The sequence below is a fragment of the Pieris napi genome, chromosome 24, assembly GCF_905475465.1.
Source record: "Pieris napi chromosome 24, ilPieNapi1.2, whole genome shotgun sequence".
NCBI lineage: Eukaryota > Metazoa > Arthropoda > Insecta > Lepidoptera > Pieridae > Pieris > Pieris napi.
Window position 1 is genome coordinate 1,350,681 of NC_062257.1, and position 23,586 is coordinate 1,374,266.

At 33.7% G+C, this 23,586-nt stretch overlaps 1 protein-coding gene across 1 annotated transcript; it reads left to right on the plus strand.

Moving 5' to 3' along the window:
* The first annotated feature begins 1,314 nt into the window (after positions 1–1,314).
* Positions 1,315–22,869, plus strand: LOC125061807 (cytosolic non-specific dipeptidase). Its single transcript, XM_047667409.1, has 9 exons — positions 1,315–1,738; positions 2,972–3,169; positions 5,761–6,022; positions 7,053–7,200; positions 12,611–12,711; positions 16,681–16,811; positions 19,347–19,469; positions 21,529–21,687; positions 22,487–22,869. The coding sequence occupies exons 1-9, from the start codon at positions 1,337–1,339 to the stop codon at positions 22,535–22,537; spliced, it is 1,575 nt and encodes a 524-aa protein (XP_047523365.1). The 5' UTR covers positions 1,315–1,336; the 3' UTR covers positions 22,538–22,869.
* The last annotated feature ends 717 nt before the right edge of the window (positions 22,870–23,586 follow it).

Here is a 23,586-nt window from a genome sequence, read left to right on the forward strand (position 1 = left end):
GGGCAATTCAAACTCTCGATAAGTCTTGAGATAGAACCCTAACTATAGTCCTTTTCATGAAAGACGCAGCGCTGTACTCGCGTGACATAATGTTGTCATTTATAAGTAAAAAAACTTACCTATTTTAGTGATTAAATTTTGCTTCTATAATGTGAGGGAGTTCATAGATTATAAAGATTGAAATACGAACATAGAATATGGCATAATAAATAACTGAATTGCTTTTAATTTTAATTACAAATTTGCATACTGCACATCATAACATGTACCACTTTAAAGGCAAAAGAGGATTTATTTAACTAAAGCAAAGAAAAAAATTACAAATGAAGGTGTTATAATATATTGGTCCTTTATTATGAACCACCATTTTAATGGGTAAAAATGAGATAGCACAATGTTAGTCGTGACTTAGTATACGTGTGATGGCAGTAGTTTTGTTCTTTTGCCGGCCTTTTGTATCGATAAAAATAATGTTGAATGGAAAACTTATTTTTTTATCAAGCATTAATGCTTAGATTAGAGTTTTTATTTCATTTTTACATGACAAACATTTACAAAAAAGTTATAAAACATCTAGCTAAATATTGTTTAATTATTTAATAATAATAATGCTGTCCTATCAAGAATAATATATCAAGTATAAAATATAATATATCTATTAAATCTAATATATTATCTTTCTTGCAAATGATTGATTTATTTATTTACTAATATCTATATTAATGTGTTAATAAATATATTATTTATTTTATTTTTTTATAAATTAATGCATCATTTATTGAACTTACCAATAAAACTTATGAATAAATTAAAATATATAATTAAATATGTTAAATAATATAATATGCAGGATACCTACTACCTACTTACCTTGCATACATACACATAGTCAACTAATATGGATAAGAGAAATACAACTAATTGTATTGCAATACAACATTTATTCGTCTTTTCTTTTGCATTGTACTGTAACTAAATGCAAAAAAAATATATTTTATAATAAAACAGGTTAAATTGATGATGTTAATATCAGTATAAATTGTCAATGTCGAGTTTTAATAATAGCCGATTTAAGCGAATAGGTTTTTAATTCGGTGTGAAATATTTTTTAAATCAGGATTTTAGTTTTGTAACCATCAAAAATCTAAACACAGAATACATTTAAGTTACCAATTCTCATAATCGAAAATTGAATGAGAATTTATTTCATTAGATTAGGTCAAAACTACTTTGACAATGACAACATTCCTAGAGCACATCGTTTTATTTATATAACCATCCAACATAGTTACATCACTAGTAGGCAATAAAAAATGCAAACTGCAATCGAGTCACAATGACTTTTCTTTATAAAGCAAAACGCGTTTGCCTGCCGCTCAGTTCACCGGTGATACGGCGTTTTGAAATTACACATAAAATACGCCCTCTTTATCATTGTTATTCCATATCTCATCAAGAGCTGACGGATAAGATGCCTACCGAAAAAACGTTGCCACAAATATTTAAATATGTTGATCAAAACACAGAATCTTACAAGAAATTACTGAAAGAGGCTGTAGCAATTCCATCTGTGTCTTGTGATGCAAAATATCGGGATGATTGTGTTCGAATGGTTCAATGGACTCAAGAAAAGTTGAGAGAAGTTGGTGCCAGCACCGAGCTGCGCGATATTGGTTTCCAAAATATGGAAGGTAAAGAAATTAAATTACCGCCCGTTCTTGTTGGGACTTTGGGAAATGTAAGTACATAATTTAATTTTTATCTTGAATTTCGATATGTCAATAATGCAAGATTAATTTACAAAACTATAGTGCGAAAACAATTTTAAAAAGAGTAAAATCGTAATTACCTACAGTAAAATTGTATTTTTGATTAAATATATCTCAAGACTAAACTATATTATCACGATTAATAATATTCGGTTATCAATTGCAATCGTAATTTACTTTTTACAGTGGAGCGTCGATTATCCGAACTAATTGGGGGACGTGGGTGTTCGGAAAACCGATATTTTCGGATAATCGAACTATTTTGAAATACATATATATACTATAATCGAAGTACACATGTAATGATTCAGCCATATATATTTACGTACAGGTAAATGATTGTCTTTACTAGTTAGGTTGGTATTCATTGGATAACTTGGTTGCAGATTCCTTGCCTTGCCTTCCTCTAACCGTTTATTAATCTCGTATTTATCTTTCATAGTAAGGACAACACGTTTACGTTTAGGCATTTTAAAAAAAGAGTTTACTTTCACGCGGCAAAATTTAGTTTATCGACTAGCGGTTACTTGGAAGTTACATATGAGCACAATAACAAATGAACGAGGCGACAAGTGCGCGAAAACAGAAGCGCGAAAGGCGTGAGCATGGGTCCCGCGAGGTGGGGAGAGCGTTGACCCGCGCGTTATTACTGTTCGGATAAGCGGTCGTTCGGTTGAGCGACGTTCGGATAATCGACGCTCTACTGTATATTAAGAATTAGGTTTTGATTATGTTAAATAGATATGGTCATTACCCAATCTTGGTTTTGTTTGTGGAAAAAATATATAATTTTTTAAGAATTTAAACACATGTAGGTTATACATATCACAAACATTTACTAATACAAAGCTATTCAAGCTGTTTCTTTTTTTTTAAGAATGTTATTCCTATTATCAACAATACATCCCTGATATCAATTAATGGCATCCAGAATAATCTATGGCTTGTACAGCTATTCTCATCAGATGAAGTCATTTAACAGTCTGAGCTGAAAACATAAGTTAAAGGGATATTAATATAATATACAATTCTGTATGAAGGGATGTAGAATAATTTATAGACTTTTCAAATCGTTTATTTTCACTTCAGATTGTTCTAGCTTCTTTTAATAATATGTAATTTCTTAAGATTTATCTGATTTGTTTTGTAAAATCCTTAATACTGCTTGTTTTATCTTATAAAATTGCTCATTATTTAAACAGGACCCCAAGAAGAATACAATCTGTATATATGGACACTTGGATGTACAACCTGCCTTAAAATCTGATGGATGGGATTCTGAACCTTTTGAACTAGTTGAGAGAAATGGAAAGCTGTTTGGGCGTGGTTCTACAGATGATAAAGGGCCAGTTTTGGGATGGCTGCATGCTATTAATGCTATCAAGGGTGTCGGAGAAGAGGTAAGAGAAAATTGAATGCTAAAATTATATAAGCTTCCCTTTTAGCCATTCTATGCTTAATTACAATACATTGGAATCAAGAAAACAGCCTTTTGGCAGTGTTCGATAGCCATCTGATCTATTTCTTAAAATGCTACATACTGTTACGTCCTATGATTTTTTATCTGTTTTGTGTTCATTTTTTTTCTAATAAGCAAGTAGTTGATCAGCCTTCTAACAGGCCTAACACACCATATTCAAGTTTTGCAATTAGCTATGGCGGTTTCCCAACAATACTTTCCTTCACCATACCCATTATAAATTTTGATTAAAAATTTAATATATTAATATAATCAATATAATTTAGTTATAATATTCCTTTTTGCATACAATTTATGAGTTTTTAATGTATCTATGAATTAAACATTAAATTAGGTAGGCTAACCTTCTATATAAAATTGCAAAATCAAGTTATGTACTAACATAAAATTGGTGTTAGATAATAATGCGATGTTTAAGTATTTCATATATTATAAGTTAGTTTATAGAAATGCCCTGCTGATTAAACGTAATTAAAACAAATGTTTACCGTAACAATTGAATCATGATAGTGGAATTCTATTTGTTTTTCGTATTATTTATTTGACCTGAATTTACAAATAAATTGTACATGTACACATACATATTGAGTCATGTATCAATTACACGATTCAAAAATGTGTTGCGAAGCAGATTGAAGTTTATATGTGTGTTTCCAAATCTCTTACACATTATAATGAATTGTTGTCAACTTAATAAACACATTTTTTATTTAACATCAATTAAGTGTTAATAAAATTTTGTTTTTCTAATTATTTGTTGTTAAATATAGACAAATTATTTTGTCCTGTCAAACTTGCATCCTTTAACTTTCTTTATAACTAGAAATTAAAACCCAACCGAATGAAACTAGAAACAAGATTTAGCATGAACTGTGGCATATGGGAGTTACCCTTAGTTAGTTTGCTTACCCATAGACTAATACCTAGGCTGGTACCCATAACACAAGTTTCACCAGCTTAGCATGGGACTAGGTCAATTGGTGTGAATTGTCTTTTAAAAAAAAAATCAAACGGATTCATTTAACATCTATAGTAATTATAATAAATCATCTGCAAAAGAAGAGAATTCAGATGTATTAATCAAAAAAACCTCACAATCAGCCATATATAGGCATGCAAATGTCATATTAATTATCATAATAATAATAACAGTTGTTTATAAAAAAATAAATAGATCAGTGGAGCTACAACCTTTTTAGTACTGGACCTCAGATTTCTGTATCTGTTTCATGATCTAAATAAATCTAATAGACAATTAGGTGATCAGACTCCTGTGCCTGATCCACGCCGTTGAATTTTTGAGTCTAAGCCAAGTCGGTTTCCTCACGATGTTTTCCTTCACCGTTCGAGCGAATTTTCGGATTGAACCTACGAACTCAGGGATGAGAGTCGCGCGCTGTAGCCACTAAGCCAACACTGCTTGAGCAGTTATTTAAGTTATTTATAATTGTTGTCAAAACTTATGGTTTAAACTGTAAATACTCTCCCATTAAAGGCACCTTTAAAAATTGAATCCCCTTCCCCTTGAAAGCATTACACGGCAGTGATCTATAACAACTGGGAAGGTGATTAAATAGTTTGATAGCCATGGCGTAACAATTTTTGAAGTTATTTTTTGGCGCGGTAGGGAAAAATTATGAGAGTAAATTTTTACGATACGCGCGCACACCGTCACAAAAAACCGACAACTTGAAGTTAGCTATAGTCAACATTTTTATACAACTAGTAATTTGTATCATACTTTAGCTATCATAAACCTCTTGTTACTCACATGTCGACTGAACTCTAACCAATGGACTTGAATTAAATAGTAAATATCAATGTGTACCTATAAGTTGCATGCTAGAATAAATAAATTCCATTTCTTTAATTATGTAGATTTTTTTGAAGTTATATTTCTTTAGGCGCGTTATGAAAAATTGATGAGAGTGAAATTTTACGATGCGCGCGCACCGTGACATAAAATTAACAGAATGAAGTTGCCCACGGAAGATGCAACGGCATTGGACATAATTTAAAAACAACATTCGAATAATAATAGAATTTATGTTACACATAATGTAAGAGAATAATAATAAATATTTTTTTATTTAATTTTTCAAATGTAAACTGAACTTTATTGACTATAATGACTCCATTTTCCAGTCTTTGATTATTTAATTGTAATTAATTATTTGCATGCAATCAAAAACTATTTTAAATAATGCCAAAGAAGTATAACTTCTTACGCGCGTACATAAGTAATAAATAAGTAAAGGGTAATAACGCATTATCTAGATAAATAAACTTTATTTAACTAGATAATGCGTTAGAATAAAACTTTCAATGTATTAAATACCGTTTTTCTATTGTTAGTGTCGTTTTTTCTACAAACGTAGAATAAAATTTTTGCAAAGATTATTTTTTTTTTATCGAAAGAAGTATAACTTCAAACGCGTATACATAAGTACACACATGTTTTTTTACATACACCATTGACATCCAGAAGCTTAGTTTCAATTTCCTTTGCAGCTACCGGTAAACCTAAAGTTTGTATTTGAATGTATGGAAGAATCTGGTTCGGAAGGTCTTGATGAGTTGCTAATGGACAAGCTGAAACCCGAAGGTTTCTTTGATTCCGTGGATTATGTGTGCATATCTGATAATTATTGGCTGGGGACCACAAAACCATGCATTACATATGGTCTACGTGGAATCAGTTATTACTTTTTGGAAGTTGAGTGCGCGAAGATGGATTTACACAGTGGTGTCTATGGTGGAACAGTTCATGAAGGTAATCATTTTTAGTTTTTTTTCTTGTTTTTTTTTTATATTCTGGAAGAGATTTGTTTGGCCCATTGCGCCATCTATTATTATCTGAGTTTATTTTTTTTAATCCTGCCGTTTGACTTCTGTATCATATAAAATGTATTTAGACAGTGTAAAATAAATATCAGGTTTTCTTCTCTTATGGAAGAGATAAGGTCCTGTACCATTTATTAATATTTTTTTAAGCCCGCAGTTTGCTTTCCCTCTCATAAAAAATATGTATTTTTACAGGGTAAAATGAATTGTTTTAGATTACACGATATTTCCTAACTAATTATTTTTTCTTCTCTTCTAGAAGATTTGTTGTTTGCACCATTACACCATATTTTGCAGTACATTAGAAAATAAACATCTCCATAAAAAATACCATATCACAAAATAAATTACTAATTTAAAAAAAATTATGTAATCACTGGAAGGTATTTTGGCTTCTATAAGGCACCAGGGACCAAAGTCTTGTCACCCATAACCCTCCCCTCTTCATATTTTTATATGAGTCACCCAGTCTCTTCTGCTTAAATATATAAATCAGTGGTTAATGGGCAAGTAGGTGGTGATCAGCCTCCTGTGCCTGACAGACTCTGTCGTGTTGGGTCAAAGGCAAGCCGGTTTCCTCACGATGTTTTCCGTCACCGTTCGATCGAATGTTAAATGCGCACATAGAAAGTCCATTGGTGCACCGGGAATCGAACCAACGACCTCAAGGATGAGAGTCGCACGCTGAAGCCACTAGGCCAACACTGCTCTTCAGCTTTATAATACACTAGTGGACCCGACAGACGTTGTCCTGCATGATATTTCAAGCAATTAGTAAAGCAAAGTATGAAAGTACCGACTGCAGCGCCATCTGGCGGGCTGATTTGTGAATCTAAACCATTCCCAGATCCCCTTGAACACACACAAAAAATTTCATCAAAATCGGTCCAGTCGTTTGAGAGATGTTCAGTGACATACACACTCACAAGAATTATATATATAAAGATTGTTATTTTTAGCGATGACGGACTTGATATACCTGATGAACACATTGGTGGACAAGGATGGCAAAATTTTGATAACCGATGTCTACAAGTCTGTGGCACCTTTGACTGACAGTGAAATGAAGCTGTATGACACAATCGACTTTGACCCGGAAGCGTACAGGTATGGTGAAAAAACTAAAAAAAAAACTTTTTTTACTTTCTGATCTGTGTTCGTCTAATACTGCGAGTGTTAAACAGAAAAGTCTAGTCCATCTGAAACCTCTCTAACATATGCATTTTATAGTATTTAGATGTTAATTGTTTTTCTCAACATATAGTTAATATATAAAAATGAAACCCGTTTTCCGTTGTCACGACATCACATGAAAACGGCTCGACCGATTTGTCTGATTTTTTTTTGTTGTGTTTGTAATTGTCAGGAGAAGAAAAAAAGAAAAAAATTGCGCGGAAAATTAGAAAATTCAAGAATACTTAACCACCATACAATTCGAACTTTTTGGTGTAACCTTATGGCGTTTGACATAACACAACATTGACAGAATGCGTGCTGCAAATATCGTCAGAGGATGTAAGAAAAATAAATATCGTTCAAAATAAATGCTTCGATCGGAGTTATTATATCTATATATATATATATAATGAAAATGGTCTTCGTTTGAGGCTCAATCACGCCTAAACCACTGAAACACGAAACTACCACCATTCGATGCGAAATTTTTCCTAGATGGTTTATGGCTATTTATTTATTAAATTCCAACGTTCCTTAATTTTTTTATTGCTGTTTTACTTTTATGAAAATTTATCCATACGGACTTCACCGCGGAAACATTCGGGGAGGCTTCCTAGAACTTCTAAACGTCAACATCTGTTAAAAACTCGATTTTCGAAATATTTCAATTTTTTTAGCGGGAAGTTAAAAAGAAGAATAATAAAAATATGAAAAAAAATAAAATAATGAAACATAAAATTTATTTTAATTCGTCCAGCAAAGCGGGCGCGAAACGGCTAGGTGATAATATAATAATATGCGAGCCAGAAAAACAAACAAAGAATGTTGTATAACATAAAGCATTAGAATAATAAACACTTTGTTTCTGAAATATTTTTTAATTCATTATACCAATTTGAAATCAATATTCATAGTTAAGACAGGACAACGTCTGTCGGGTCCGCTAGTAGTTAATATATGTTAAAACTTTTGCTTTGCAAACGGTTATCCATGATGAAGACTGTATTGAAATGAACAATCATTATAAATTAGTATCCGCAGCGTCGAACAAATAATTAGTGGATTTTCATTCAACAATATACAGTGTAAACTCCATGTAACGTCATTCGCTATAACGACAAATACCTTAAAGCGTCGAAATATCGGCTTTGGTTGGTTTAGCTTGTCTTCCTAGGGAGCGTTCAAGTACATATTACGTAACGATTTTTTTTCCTTTTGTAAAACGTTACGATGCGGGGTGGGGATTAAATTACGCGTTATTGTTAATATTCTTTTCGACTTACACCACATAATAGTAACTAAAGAGTCACTAGGTGGTCACGAAACGTTTTACTATACTCGAGTACAGTACTGTACTTGGGTACTGAAAAACGTTACGGCGAGTTACATGGGGGGGGGGGGGGGGGGGGTGTCAATAATCTCCAAAAATTGCGTTACGTAATACTTATCACGAATATGCCTCAATATTGAAAGACATGCATTAAATAACTAAAAAAATACAACCTAACTACCGGTACAGTAAATACAGACTTCGAATTCTTTTTACTAGTCTGAAATAAATTTTCTTTTTCTAATACAGATTTTTCTTTCCATTTCACTGCTTTGTAACGCCAAATTGAGTCTCTTGAGTGTCGTTATATAGAGTTTACACTGTAATAATAATAATAATGGCTGTAAAATATTTAGGACATAAAAATGTCCGTAAACAACAAACTAATCGACAAGGCGGTTAATTTCTGTTTCACAACTTGTCCTTGGACATAGGCCTCCTCTAAGAGTTTCCACTCTTCTCGGTGTCTAGCTTTACGTAGCCACATAGGGCCAGCTGCTCTACTTATTCCATCTTCATCTTCTTACTTTTTTTTTATGGCTCTGGCACGGTTTGTGCATTAGCCAGCGTCAAGTATAGGATTTTTATAATTCTTGCTTTTTGCCTTAGAAATTCGACCAAGTCTTCCATGTACGGTTTAGGCACTCGCCCGGTACCGCACAACCCTCCCAAAGGCCGAGAACAAATTTAAATCAAATTAAAACTTGCCCTCGAACCGGGAATCGAACCCGGTACCCCTCACCTAGCTGCCACTTAATAAGACCGCTAGGCTACGAGGCCCCTAATATCTTACTTGTCTTCCTCGCTTTCTTTTGTCATAGCGAAGCGATTTAAATTCTTTTACCAATAGAAAATAAATAAATTAGTGGCGCTACAATCTTTTTAGGTCTGGGCCTCAGATCTGTTCCATGATCATTTGTCAATCTAATAGGCAAATAGATCTTCTGTGTCTGACACACGCCGTCGACTTATTGGGTCTAAGGCAAGCCGATTTCCTCACGTTTTCCTTCACCGCACGTGCGAATGTGAAATGCGCACATAGAATGACAGTTCATTGGTGCACAGCCGGGTATCAAACCAACGATCTCAGGGATGAGAGTCGTACCCTGAAACCACTAGGACAATACTACTCATATATTCCAGAAAATAAATTAAAATTCGATCAAATCGTTTCAGAGGGGTTTATATCACATTCTTCATTAAACCATTTTTTTCTGACTGAACAAATGAATTTCGTTTTAATAAGTCTTTGTAGTGCCAATATGCACATTTAATTACCCACAATAATAACTGATAACGTATCGCGTTATACATAAAACTTGTCATTTATGTATCTACTAAATATATACCTAACGTCCTTTGATACATACAGTGCACGATCATTCTTTCAGCTACACTCTCAAATACATGCGCGTACACACTCACTCATTCACTTCATTTGCAACACTAAATTAAATACTATTATTATTTTTTTACTAGCTGGCCGGGCGAACATCGTACCGCCTAACAGTCGATTCTTTATTTTTAATACTTATTCTGCTATTCGGGACACCGGTCTAGCTAGTAAGTTAAAAAAAAGTTGATAAGACAACAAATACATTATGACAAAAAATAAAAATTTACCTTCCCGGAACCCCTCCACTAACATTTGAACTTTATGATAAGGTATTAAAGTTCAAATTGACTTTTAAGTATTATTACGAATATTTTGTATAGGAATATAGAAAAGTGTTGTTTTTAGACTTTTTCACTCAATTTTTTTTAATTTTTCTCTCCGTATGAACCATCCTCGTACTTCTAGGAATATTATAAAAAAGAATAGACAAATCGGTCAAGCCGTTTTCATGTTATGTCGCGACAACGGAAAACGGGTTTCATTTTTATATATATAGACTAGTGAACCCGACAGACGTTGTCCTGCATGATATTTCAAGCGATTAGTAAAGCAAAGTATGAAAGTACCGACTGCAGCGCCATCTGGCGGGCTGATTTATGAATCTAAACCATTCCCAGATCCCCTTGAACACACACAAAAAATTTCATCAAAATCGGTCCAGTCGTTTGAGAGAAGTTCAGTGACATACACACTCACAGAAGAATTATATATATAAAGATTATCATCTTTTTTTCAAATAATTTAAACATGTACCACGTAAAATCGTCACGGGGCGATCGTCAACATCCACGACTGTTTTAATGTAAAGTGGGAACAAACCGTGATCCATGTGGTATCCAATTATTTCAGATTTATTATTATTTTCTTATGTAGCCAAGTCCACATTTCAAGGATCGTCATGCTCGCTTAAATGTCATTGCTTGTGGCGGCGTCCATGCGTCGGGTTGTCTCTCTCCCTAAAATATGGCGAGGGGGCCGATGGCTGGCCATGCGTCATACTCGTGAACGGGTGCTACTTGTGGTGACTGGTCGTACTTGAATTCGTGTATGCGGTGATGTTAATTATTTCGACTATGTGTTTGCGTGTTGTTCCCACGAGAATGTAAGTGCGTGCTCCTATTTCACCATGCCTCCTGCTGATAGAGGACAAATCTTTGTTTTTATTTATGTTATTATTATTAATCACTTAAAATGTCATGTGGAACATGGTGTAATGGTTGCAGCTCCTTACAAACGTTGTGTAAAAAAAAAAAAAACATGGCGATTAAAAAGAGTGGCGGAGAGTTTATTGCCAGTTCTTCTCTTCCGTTCTACGCCCTTGATTTGAGAACTGGCAGTAAATGTAAAATTAGAAGCATTAATATTTATTTCTTTAATGACGAATCACAAGTGTACATTGTGTTACCTACGTGAATAAATGATTTTTGAATTTTGAATTTTTTGAAAAATAGTTTTTCTAGTTACCCACAACACAGGGCCTACCTAGTGTTGGGACTAGCGATATATGAATTCTGTCACAAACCCTTTTGTCATAAAGTTTTTATTATTATTATTTAAATCGCGCCACTATGTACCAGCTGCCCATTGAAGTATTTCCGAACCTTAGGGATTCTTTCAAGAGCGTAACAATTCTTAAAAGCAATGCACATTCGAACGCTCTGGTATTGAGAGTGTCCATGGGCATATTTCCGAACCAATTCGACTTAGGGTCCCTAAGAGTTTACCAATTAAAAAGCCCCTGTTCCTTCTGGCAGTCAATGCCAATAATGGTATCACTTTTTTTAATGGCTCTGGCACGATTTGTGCATTAGCCAGCGTCAAGTATAGGATTTTTTATAATTCGTGCTTGTCTTTAGAAATTCGACCATGTCCTCCATGTACGGTTTAAGCACTCGCCCGGTACCGCACAACCCTCCCAAAGGCCGAGAACAAATTTAATTTAAAACTTGCCCTCGAACCGGGAATCGAACCCGGTACCCCTCACCTAGTTGCCACTTAATAAGACCGCTAGGCTATGAGGCCCCCAATGGTATCACTAAACATCAGGTCTTGCCTGTTTTTTTTATAGAACAAGAGCAAACCAGTCATCTGATGTTAAATAACCCATTAAAAAATTTCTTATCCTTATCCTATCCTGATCAATCGTGACTTGTGTAATTCTTGTGTTTCCTTTTCTTTTGCATTGCATCACTATTCGCTGTTCATGAATCTGTAAGATTAGCCTTTAAGTTTTTAGTTTGTTATTATTTTTTTTTTTTGTATTACTTTAGATTAAGGTTCTATATTTTTTTTATATAACATTTGGTTCTGCACTTCTCGCACTCATGATGTTTCTTTTTTTAGTTTTTCTCTTTAACTAGGGTTGCCTGGAAGAGATCGCTTATAAGCGATAAGGCTGCCCGTTGCATTATAATTTTTATGTATTGTGTTATTTGTGTTTCTTTTATTTTTATTGCAACGAAGTGTAAATAAACAAAAAAAAGGAGGTTTTTGAAACTTACCTTAAGTATATTTTCCATGTAATTTGTGGTAATTTAATTTTCTAAATTAAAATTACGATCGACACGTATCATACACACGAACATACAAGTAAAATTTATTTTCCTCCCCACCAGGAAAGGCATTGAGGCCTACAAACTACCACACAATGGTGTTAAGGAACAGCTCTTGATGCACAGATGGAGATATCCAAGTCTATCTCTTCATGGTATCGAAGGTAAGAACTTTATCTTGATCCAAGCGTATTGCTATTTTTTATAGGATACTAGCTGATCCGACAAACGTCGTTTTGCCATGTATATCAAAAATACAAAATCAACAACTACTAATAAATTAAAAATAAAATTAAAATTCGAATATTATTTAAAATTTGACACTGCGATGGTAGCGCCGTCTGTCGGATCCAATGTAAAACATTCCAAAATCAACAACTACTAATAAATTAAAAATTAATTAAAAAAACATTGTCCAGCGGACAATATTGTGAATCTAAACCATTCAGATCCCCTTGAACACATACAAAAAATTTCATTAAAATCGGTCCAGTCGTTTGAGAGAAGTTCAGTGACATACACACTCACAGAAGAATTATATATATAAAGATACGAGCCTACTGGTCGACCATAAAGGTCAGTTACCAAAGCCATCAAGGCAGGCATTTTAGTTGGTGATGCCGACCTTTGAGAGAGGAGTATGCTCTCTTAAATATACTCGTGAGCGGGTGCTACTTATGGTGACTGGTCGTACTTGAATTCGTGTATGCGGTGATGTTAGTTATTTCGACTATGTATTTGCGTGTTGTTCCCACGAGAATGTAAGTGCGTGCTCCTATTTCACCATGTCTCTTGCTGATAGAGGACAAATCTTTGTTTTTAATTTATTTTATTATTATTAATGAACTATTAATTACTTAATATGTCTTGTGGAACATGGTGATCAAAAGTGGCGGAGAGTTTATTGCCAGTTCTTTTTTTGTTCTACGCTCTTGATTTGAGAACTGGCAGTGAATGTAAAATTAGAAGCATTAAATATATTATCATTACGTTTATAAGTGTACATTGTTACCTATATGAATAAATGATTTCGACTTGACTAAACTATTCGAGGTCATATCTCCCAGGGAAGTCGGGCGTCGATTTCACAGTTCGCTAGCAAAAGAATATAGAAGAAGAAGAAGAAAGATAGTGGAAGACTTTCATTATGCGGATGAAATTTGGTGATAATCCAGCTGGTACGGTCCTGAGGCAGGAGAGATCAACCCAAACAACTCTTGAGAGCAATCTCCATAGTACACTTTGTAGATGTTATGTGATATGTTGACAAGCGCGGATAGCAAAGGAATTATGTAAAAAATAAAATATGTTTATTATGGAATATAAGATACAGGTACACGGTAGAGATCCCTACTCATCGGCAAAGAAGACAGAGGGTGTAGGCCGAGAGAAAAAGCCGGAGTAAAAAACTCTCGGTACTTTTTTAAAATATCAAATCGTCATACAAATTTACTATGGCGAACATAGATAAAAGAACCAGAAAGGAGGGAAATACGGTCCGCACGTGGTGGAAACAAGGAAAACCTGACCTATTGGCTGTTGATATTTAGAGTGCTATAAAAAATATATGTTATCGCTTAGGTTGAAATTATGTAAATGTATATATTTGGTTAGTGAATAAAGACTTATTATTATTAAGGTCCGAAAGAACTCTCAAAATAAAACCTAATTCGAGTTGTAGCGTCACTGGATTATTACATCTTTATACAAGTTTCGGATATAACGCAAAACGATCGAATGTTTCTTTACTAGTTTGATTAATATGAACTTGTATAACCTCTTGCGTGACAATAAACGGATAATTTAAGTCATTGAATCTTTGACATCATCAAACACATGAAATTTTGTTCATTATTAGTTGTTTAATTGCTCAAGATGGAGGAGCCGTATATATACGTCTAGGTATACTAACTGTACCCTGCCACGCTTCGCGAGTGTTTTCCTTGCTTCGGATGGCGCGGTTACTGGTACACAGCTGATCGATAAAAAAAGGGTGCGTGTACTTATGTACGCGCGTAAGAAGTTATACTTCTTTGGCATTATTAAAAATAGCTTTTGATTGCATGCAAATAATTAATTATAATTAAATAATCAAAGACTGGAAAAGGAGTCATTATAGTCAATAATGTTCAGTTTACATTTGAAAAATTAAATAAATAAATATTTATTATTATTCTCTTACATTAAGTGTAACACAAATTCTATTATTATTCGAATGTTGTTTTTAAATTATGTCCAATGCCGTAGCATCTTCCGTGGGCAACTTCATTCTGTTAATTTTGTGTCACGGTGCGCGCGCATCGTAAAATTTCACTCTCATCAATCTTTCATAACGCGCCTAAAGAAGTATAACTTTAAAAATACTGTTTTAAGCGTATACAAACCAACATAACATTTTTATATGTATATATATGTCGCAGCCAACTAGTGTAATTAGCCGTTCAATTAATTTTTAACTTAACAGCGCCGTTTAACTAGCGGCCTGAAAGATATTCAGCCAGTTGATCAAACATCGATGACGTTTCATTACTTTCCTAGCCTGTTGTATGTTGATTTAAATTTAGTTCCACTTTCTGCCACTCTTCAAACCATATTCCGCAACAGTCAAACAAGTCAAGGGGGGGCCTCATAGCCTAGCGGTCTTATTAAGTGGGAGCTAGGTGAGGGGTACCGGGTTCGATTCCCGGTTCGAGGGCAAGTTTTAATTTAATTTAAATTTGTTCTCGGCCTTTGGGAGGGTTGTGCGGTACCGGGCGAGTGCTAAACCGTACATAGAGGACACGGTCGAATTTCTAAAGACAAGCACGAATTATAAAAAAAATCCTTTACTTGACGCTGGCTAATGCACAAATCGTGCCAGAGCCATTAAAAAAAAAAAAAAACAAGTCAAGGTCGTTGTATGTCCAACTTGCTCGGTACAAAAGTGAGTTTTTTGCATAGTTAGTGTTGATGTGAGGATTTTTTGCATCCGTTTTTTGGATATTTATAATAATAATATTTTTTTGCAAGAATATGGTATAAAAATGTGTAAGGTAAATCGTAAGTTCGCATATTCTGCCACACACAATGGCGCTCAAATTTGTCTAACGAATTTAAAGTTACTAGTCATATGAATTGGTCAATTCTTATGTTATTTGTATACATATATCATACGTTATTAAATTTATATCAACTACAATGTCTCACGCAAATAATCATTGCTTCTTAGAATAATCTTTCAGCGAAATCAATTACACGTTGTATAAAGTATATGTCCCACTAATGGCCTTACTTAGGCGAGAGGGAATGGTCTGTAGTTCCTACGCTAGCTAGAGCGAAAATACCGTACCAATTCTTGAAAGGCCGGCAACGCATTTGCGAGCCTTCTGGCGATGTGAGTGTCCATGGGCGGCTGTATCACTTAACATCAAGTGAGCCTCCTGCCCGTTTGCCCCCTACATAAAAAAAAATAGTTTATAAGCTGTAAATCTTTCGCGATAAAAAAAAATCATGTGTCCAATTCACACGTGGTAGAAGTGAAACCTTCAATAACAAAGTTTTTATAATTAAAATATGTAAATTAGACTTTTTCTCTATCTAAATGTAGGATATTTTCTTTAAAAAAATATATATTTTAATGTTTAATTTTTATTTATAACTTTAATATCAATCTTTAATTTGGTAAAAACTAAAATAATAAAAGTTTGAAATAAATTCACAAGATCCAACGTGGGAGAAAATGAGATAGGAAGCATTATACAGTGTATAAACTTTTAATTAAGTGTAGTACGAAGTTTTCACTTCAAAAAGTTTCTATAACTAATGATTTGTAAATAAAATTGATAAATAATCTAATTTTATAATTAAACTACTTACTTGACTTACTTATTTAATTTTCATCAAATCTGTTTTTTTATTTCAGAAAATGTTCAAATACACACTAATTTAAAGTTTATACACTATAATGCCTCCTATCTCACTCTCTCTCACGCCAAATCCTATTAATTTATGTGTCTGTCTCTTTTTACTGTCGCTGTCGTTTCTTTAGAATCACAACGATTCTAAAGAAGTTTCACTTCAAAAATTTGGAATTGTTTTTTTTTTTACCCATAATTTATCGTAACTAATTGACGATTTTTTTTATAAAATACCAGGTGCCGCCTTCCAGCCTGGTGGGAAAACCGTAATACCTGGAAAGGTGATTGGAAAGTTTTCCATTCGTCTGGTTCCGGATCAAGAGCCTGCTGAAATTGAGAAGCTGGTGTTCGACTACGTTCATAAGAAGGTAAGGCTGCGTTGTATTTTTGTGGTACGAGAGTACAACATATTGGACCACACAAGTAATCATTTAAATATATATATATATATATATATACTAGCAGCCTCGGCCAAGCGTTGCTGTGGCTAAGGTTTTAGTTATATTACATAGTAGTAACCTATTCAAGGGAAACGGTAGGAGAACACCAGTCATGGGGACCACCATGCTTTATTGGTGGTTATGCCATTAAATTGTAGCTTATGTGAAACTTTGGTACTTTCAAAGCAGCGCCATCTGTTAGAAGACTATCAAATAATAAACAAATATTTTGCAATAAAATAGTATTGAGGGTATAAATTGAGATCCTATCTTTTAAGTTGGATCAAACTACACACGGTGTGCAAATTTGATTGATATCGGTTCGGTAGTTTAGGAGTCCATAGCGGACAAACAACGTGACACGTAATTTATATATATTAAGATATGTATCTGTATTTGTTTGTGTTAAAGGTTTTTGGATTTTTTAGTCATCTACCCCTATGGAAGTTTCCCCCCCCCCCTTTCCCTTACAATAATTTTTCAAACAGGAGGAATTAATAGCCACTTCTTTCGTGTCTTTATCCTCTTTCTACCTTATTTGTGTATTCTTAAATGATCCTAATCCTTGGGATTGATTTGCTCCAGTTCAAACAATTTGTATGACTCAGAACTTAGCGATTAAAAAGAGTGGCGGCAAGTTTCTTGCCAGTTTTTGCCCGCTCTACGCCCTTGACTTGTGAACTGGTAGTAAATGTAAATTTACAATTAATTTACCTTCTTTTCTGACGTTCATAAGTACTTGTTTACCTATATGAATAAAGATATTTTGAGTGTACTATTCAACCAATTCAATCAATTTAATATTTGAACCAATTCGACTTAAGGTCCTTCAAGAAAAGAGCGTACCAATTCTTGAAAGGCCGGCAACGCACTTGCGAGCCTTCTGGCATTGTGAGTGTCCATGGGCGGCGGTATCACTTAACATCAGGTGAGCCTTCTGCCCGTTTGCCTCCTATTACATAAAAAAAAAACTATTATTGTTTAGCTTATATATAAGCTCCAAAACACAAACGCCACAAAAACACATGAGGAATTTGCCCCTTATCTCTCATAGAGACATCTTATCTATCTATTAAACCGTGAGTTGTAAAGATAATGTCGCAATTATGTAAAAAACATGACAATCGATATGACGTAACATTTTCAATTCACGAGTTTTTGATTAAGTTTTTACTAAAACAGGTTTATATAAGATGACCAACTATTTTTTGTTCAAAAAGAGTACACTTTGTGAGTATTTCATAGGTGAAAAAAAGAAGAAAAGCGATAAAAACTTTATCCTCTTTTAAGAAATATATAATAAATGTCACCATTTGTTTTAAAATCGTATATATTTTTTGTACATACAACAAGGCTTCAAGAATATATTGACCAGATAGTGTCATAATATTCATAAGGAATTATCCTTAAACTTATTCCGTACCGACTCCCTCGCTAGCCCGCTTCTGTAGCACAAATATGAATTGAAGTCGATGGCGTGTGTCAGGCACAGGAGGCTAATCACCTACTTGCCTATTAGATTGACAAAAAAAAAAACATTTAATCACATAGGTAACATAATGTATACTTATGACTTGTCAGTAGAGAAATATAGGTCGGTTATCGAAAGCTGGCGCGTTCACAGTACTCACACTAATGCAATTTCACTATACAGTATGTTTAAAAATATAACTTTTTTGCCAAGCTATATATTTTAGTCTACTCTGGTTTTAGTTAGGTTGGGTGGGTTGTAAATAAATAAAAATGTGTCAAATACATATAAATATTATGTGCATACGAGGGTGGATCCAAAAGTTCTAAGCCCGACCAAGAACGTATAAGAGTAGTTTGTGTAAATAATTTTTCATTTTTCGACATAAGCTCCATCTAGATCAACACACTTCACTTTTACTTCACTAACAATTCTTTCAATACTCCTCTTAGAAACCCCAGTCGCATCTGATGTCAAATTAAATATAACATTTTTTCATTAAACTGTTTTTAATAAGATGCTTACAATAATTAAAAACATTGTCCACCATTTCACGAGATTGCCCTGGTAATGTTTGAAAAAAGATCAACATGTATAAAATAATAATAATGTAAAACAGTAAAGATCAACATAAACAGTAGCAAAAGAAAAACAATAACTGTCTCTTTTATACTCATAAGCTTGACCGAGCGCGAGAGAGACGGACAGTCTTTTCGTGATGTATTTGTGATTGAATTTCAGTTTGACATCACGTCTCGCGCTTATTCACAGACACTACACAAGCACAAAGTGTAAATGTGTTGAAGCCGCCAGCTTTAAATAACATACCTATACATATTAGTGCTTCTAATTTTACATTTACTGCCAGTTCTCAAATCAAGGGCGTAGAACGGGAGAGAAGAACTGGCAATAATCATAAATCAGATACAGAAATCTGAGGTTGTTTGTAGCACCACTCTTTAATTTATTTAATTGTTTAAATGATGTTTCAGTGGGCTGAACGTGGCTCCCCGAACAAGATGCGAATCTGGGCGCAAAGTGGTCGCGCGTGGACTGAGAACCCGGATCATCCCCATTACCAGGCAGCTGCTCGGGCTACTAAACTCATTTACCAGGTAATTTTTGTGATGATGATGTCACGTTTTTCGGTTACGCGCCATGTTCCTTTTTGAAGTCAAACTTCTTTATCGGCGTTTATTATTTATTGAAGTGAAACTTCTTTATCGGGGTTGGAAAAAAATTTAGTGTAACATTTTTTCGTTACGCGTCACGTTTTTCGGTTACGCGCCATGTTCCTTTTTGAAGTCAAACTTCTTTATCGGCGTTTATTATTTATTATTTATTGAAGTGAAACTTCTTTATCGGGGTTGGAAAAAAATTTAGTGTAACATTTTTTCGTTACGCGTCACATTTTTCCGTTACGCGCCATCTTTTGAAGTGAAACTTCTTTATTGACGTATGGGAGAAATTTTGTAGCAGATTACGCGCCATGTTGCTTTTTGAAGTCAAACTTCTTTATCGGCGTTGGAAAAAAATTTACACGCATTTGTCACATTTTTCGGTTACCCGCCATCTTTTTCTTGTCCCTACCACGGTTGATCCGAAGAGATTCGAAGCCATTAGTAACAAAAATATATAATAACGATAACAATGATAGTAATACTAATAATTCTATTACAATTAATGAAATTCTGTAATAATCTTAGTACTACATAGTAGTACAGTAATAAGTTAAAATGAAATAATTGTACTTGTATTCATGTCTATGATAATAAAAGCCTTTTGTTAAACTTTATCTAATTTAACTTTATTTAACCAATTTCTGTAAAGTTGCATATAGTAGAGCATTTTTCGAAAAATAAGGTCATAAAGAAGTTTCACTTCTTACGTGTGTACACCTAGTACACGCACACATTTTTATACAGTGTAAAGTCTTATGTATTTTAAGGGACCGAACATTTTTTGCGTTAGAAAAAAACCAAATTTAACCAATTTAAATGATTTCTAATTTTAATACAATCAATACGACGACTTATTGGTCTAGTGGTTAGTACCCCTGACTGCGAATCCATGGGTTCGATCCCCGGCTGAGACAAACATCGATGTGATGAGCAGTTGTTGTGCTTAGGTCTTGGGTGTTTAAATATGTATTTATATGTCTATCTATCTATAATATGTATGTATATCCGTTGCCTAGTACCCATAACACAAGCTTCACCAGCTTAGCATGGGACTAGGTCAATTGGTGTGAATTGTCTTTAAAAAAAAATAGGTAAATTATTCTTAACACATATATTATGTTAACTTTGCCTGACGTGTTTTGCTATGACAGGCAATATAATATAAGAGTAATGGCACAATTGTTAGTGCAATTAACAATAACAAAGGCGAGATGGCTGTTTATGGCCTTAGTTTATATATGTTAGTCTATATATATAAAAATGAAACCCGTTTTCCGTTGTCACGACATAACATGAAAACGGCTTGACCGATTTGGCCAATTCTTTTTTTATAATATTCTTTGAAGTACGAGGATGGTTCTTACGGAGAGAAAAATTTAAAAAATTGAGTGAAAACGTCTAAAAACAACACTTTTCTATATTCCCATACAAAATATTCGTAATAATACTTAAAAGTCAATTTGAACTTTAATACCATATCATAAAGTTCAAGTGTTAGTGGAGGGGTTCCGGGAAGGTAAATTTTTATTTTTTGACATAATGTATTTGTTGTCTTATCAACTTTCTTTTTTTTATCTTAGCTAGACCGGTGTCCCGAATAGCAGAATAAGTATTAAAAAAAAATAAAGAATCGACTGTTAGGCGGTACGATGTTCGCCAGGCCAGCTAGTTTTATAATAAAAACAATTACACTTATGTATGTTGTTGATGTCTAAATTTGAAAATATTTCTTTGTTATAAAGAATGGATTAATGTATGAGTATTGTTTTAAACCAAACAAATTTAACTCATTTTTACGTTATATTAGTAGGAGGGGGGGGGGGGGGGTCTTTTATTTCCTTATTTGGTGATTACGTCAACAGTAATTATTTATTTAGCAGCGATTTGGTATCATGATGCATCTCTTGACCTCTCGGCTGGGATTATGATCACACCCTGACACCAATAGTCGAGTATTAACTTATGTTTATTTACATTGGAATTATGTTTCCAGACTGATCCCGACATGTCCAGGGAAGGTGGTTCCATTCCCGTAACAATAACGTTGCAAGAGGCGAGCGGAAAGAACGTGCTGCTGTTGCCCATGGGCGCTGGAGACGATATGGCGCATTCGCAGAACGAGAAGTTAAATGTTCGCAATTATATTGAGGGGGTAAGTTTATATTTAATTATTAATGGTTTAATTTAAAAACCCGTGAATATTTTGCTTTGAATGCTCTCAATACTAGAGGGCTCGCGAGTGCGTTGCCGGCTTTTTAATTGGTACGCTCTTTCCATGAAAGACCCTAAGTCTTGGTTTGGAAATATTTCATTTACCTGTAACAGAAATGCGTGAAAATCTCAAATTGTAGGAGACAATAGTTATTTGCCAGAAAAATCAAGAAAAGCGTACGACAAATGTTACCAAGACATTATGACTTGGAAAGCTATAGCCATCAGATTAAAGAAAGTAGTGTATGCAACTGCATATAATTAGGTATTAAAACATGAGTGTAATCTTATTTTGAAAAATAAAAAACTACACTCATATTTTAATGCCCTCTATTATATAACAATTGCATAAACTACTATTTTTAAACTTCTTAAAGAAGTATGTAAATAAAATATGCCAATAAAAGTCTGTATTTCATTTAATAATTAAAATATTACCGAATGAGACTATAAATACTTTTATTTTGCTCCCCGAGTCCGCTTTTATTTTATTGGACATTGTTTATTAAGAGTAACATAATGTACAATTTTTTATTAATTTAGTGACCAAAATAACTGAGGGGCCTAATCTTGGCCTAAGCCGAAAGTTAATCTTATTTTTAAAAAATATTGATAATGCCTAGACCTAAAACTGTTATTTTTTTGAAAATGAGTTTCCCAGTTATAATGAAAAAGTCATTTACAGCCAATCATTTATACTTAATCAAATCATTACCTTAAATGAGATGTTTTTCTTTCAGATTAAACTGTTTGCCGCATACCTGTACGAAGTTGGAAAATTGGCGAAGTAGATTACGAACATTGAAATGTTTTTAAACATTCCAAAATATTTTTGGTGCCTTATTTTATATGAACTACAATAACTGAACATAAACCAAATGATTTATAAGAATTTTCCATTATTGACCGTCATTAATGTTGCGATTTGCAAAAAACTAACTTCCATATAACCAGCAGAAATCTTTTGTCTCTTTCTGTCAAGTGATGTTTACGCTGTGATAAAAAGAGATGGAGTTTTTATAAGGAGTTTTGTTTGTTAGTTATTGTAGTAGTAGCATTAACAGAATGTTGTATCCGCATAATAATTTTACTAATCAATGCATAATAAATATATTTCGTTGTATTCTTGTTTTTATTTATTTATATACGTTATAGTACGAGATCCCGCTGCAGGATTGGTGTGCTCGTCGACTTTTTGTTTAAAACCAAATTTTTATATTTATTTATAATTAAGAGAATATACATTTACTAGGGTGCCTATCAAAATTTGGCCGCCATTATTTTTAATTAAATTATTTTCAAATTGATTTTTGGTAAAAAATTTCGTTTATTTATTTTTTAAATAAAATAATGTCTACATCACGGTAATTAATATGAAGATTCTAAAAAATCACGGTTGCCGTTGCGCACCTGGCCGCACCTCTTTGCAGCCAGGTGTAAACAGGTATGATTTCGATAAATTTATACGTTTATAACCTATTTTTATTAATTATATGTCAAATTATATATCTTCCTGTTGATAGGGCTTGTGTCAATGACGGCGTCCGAAAAATAAATGAGGACTTGGAACGAATTTCTGTTTGGTCCCATAAAAACGCACTCCTCTTAAATCCAACGAAGTCGAAATTTCTTATGGTCGGCACCAGGAAGCAAGTGTCTGATCTCGCAAGACAAAGTCCCACAATTCTAGTAAATTCTTCGCCTATAGCTCAGGTACCAATGGCAAGAAATCTGGGCGTAGAATTCGATAGTCATTTGAGGTTCGAAGATTATGTTACAAATATAGTTCGTAATTGCTTTTTCCGTCTCAAGGTTCTATACAATATACGACCTTTCTTAA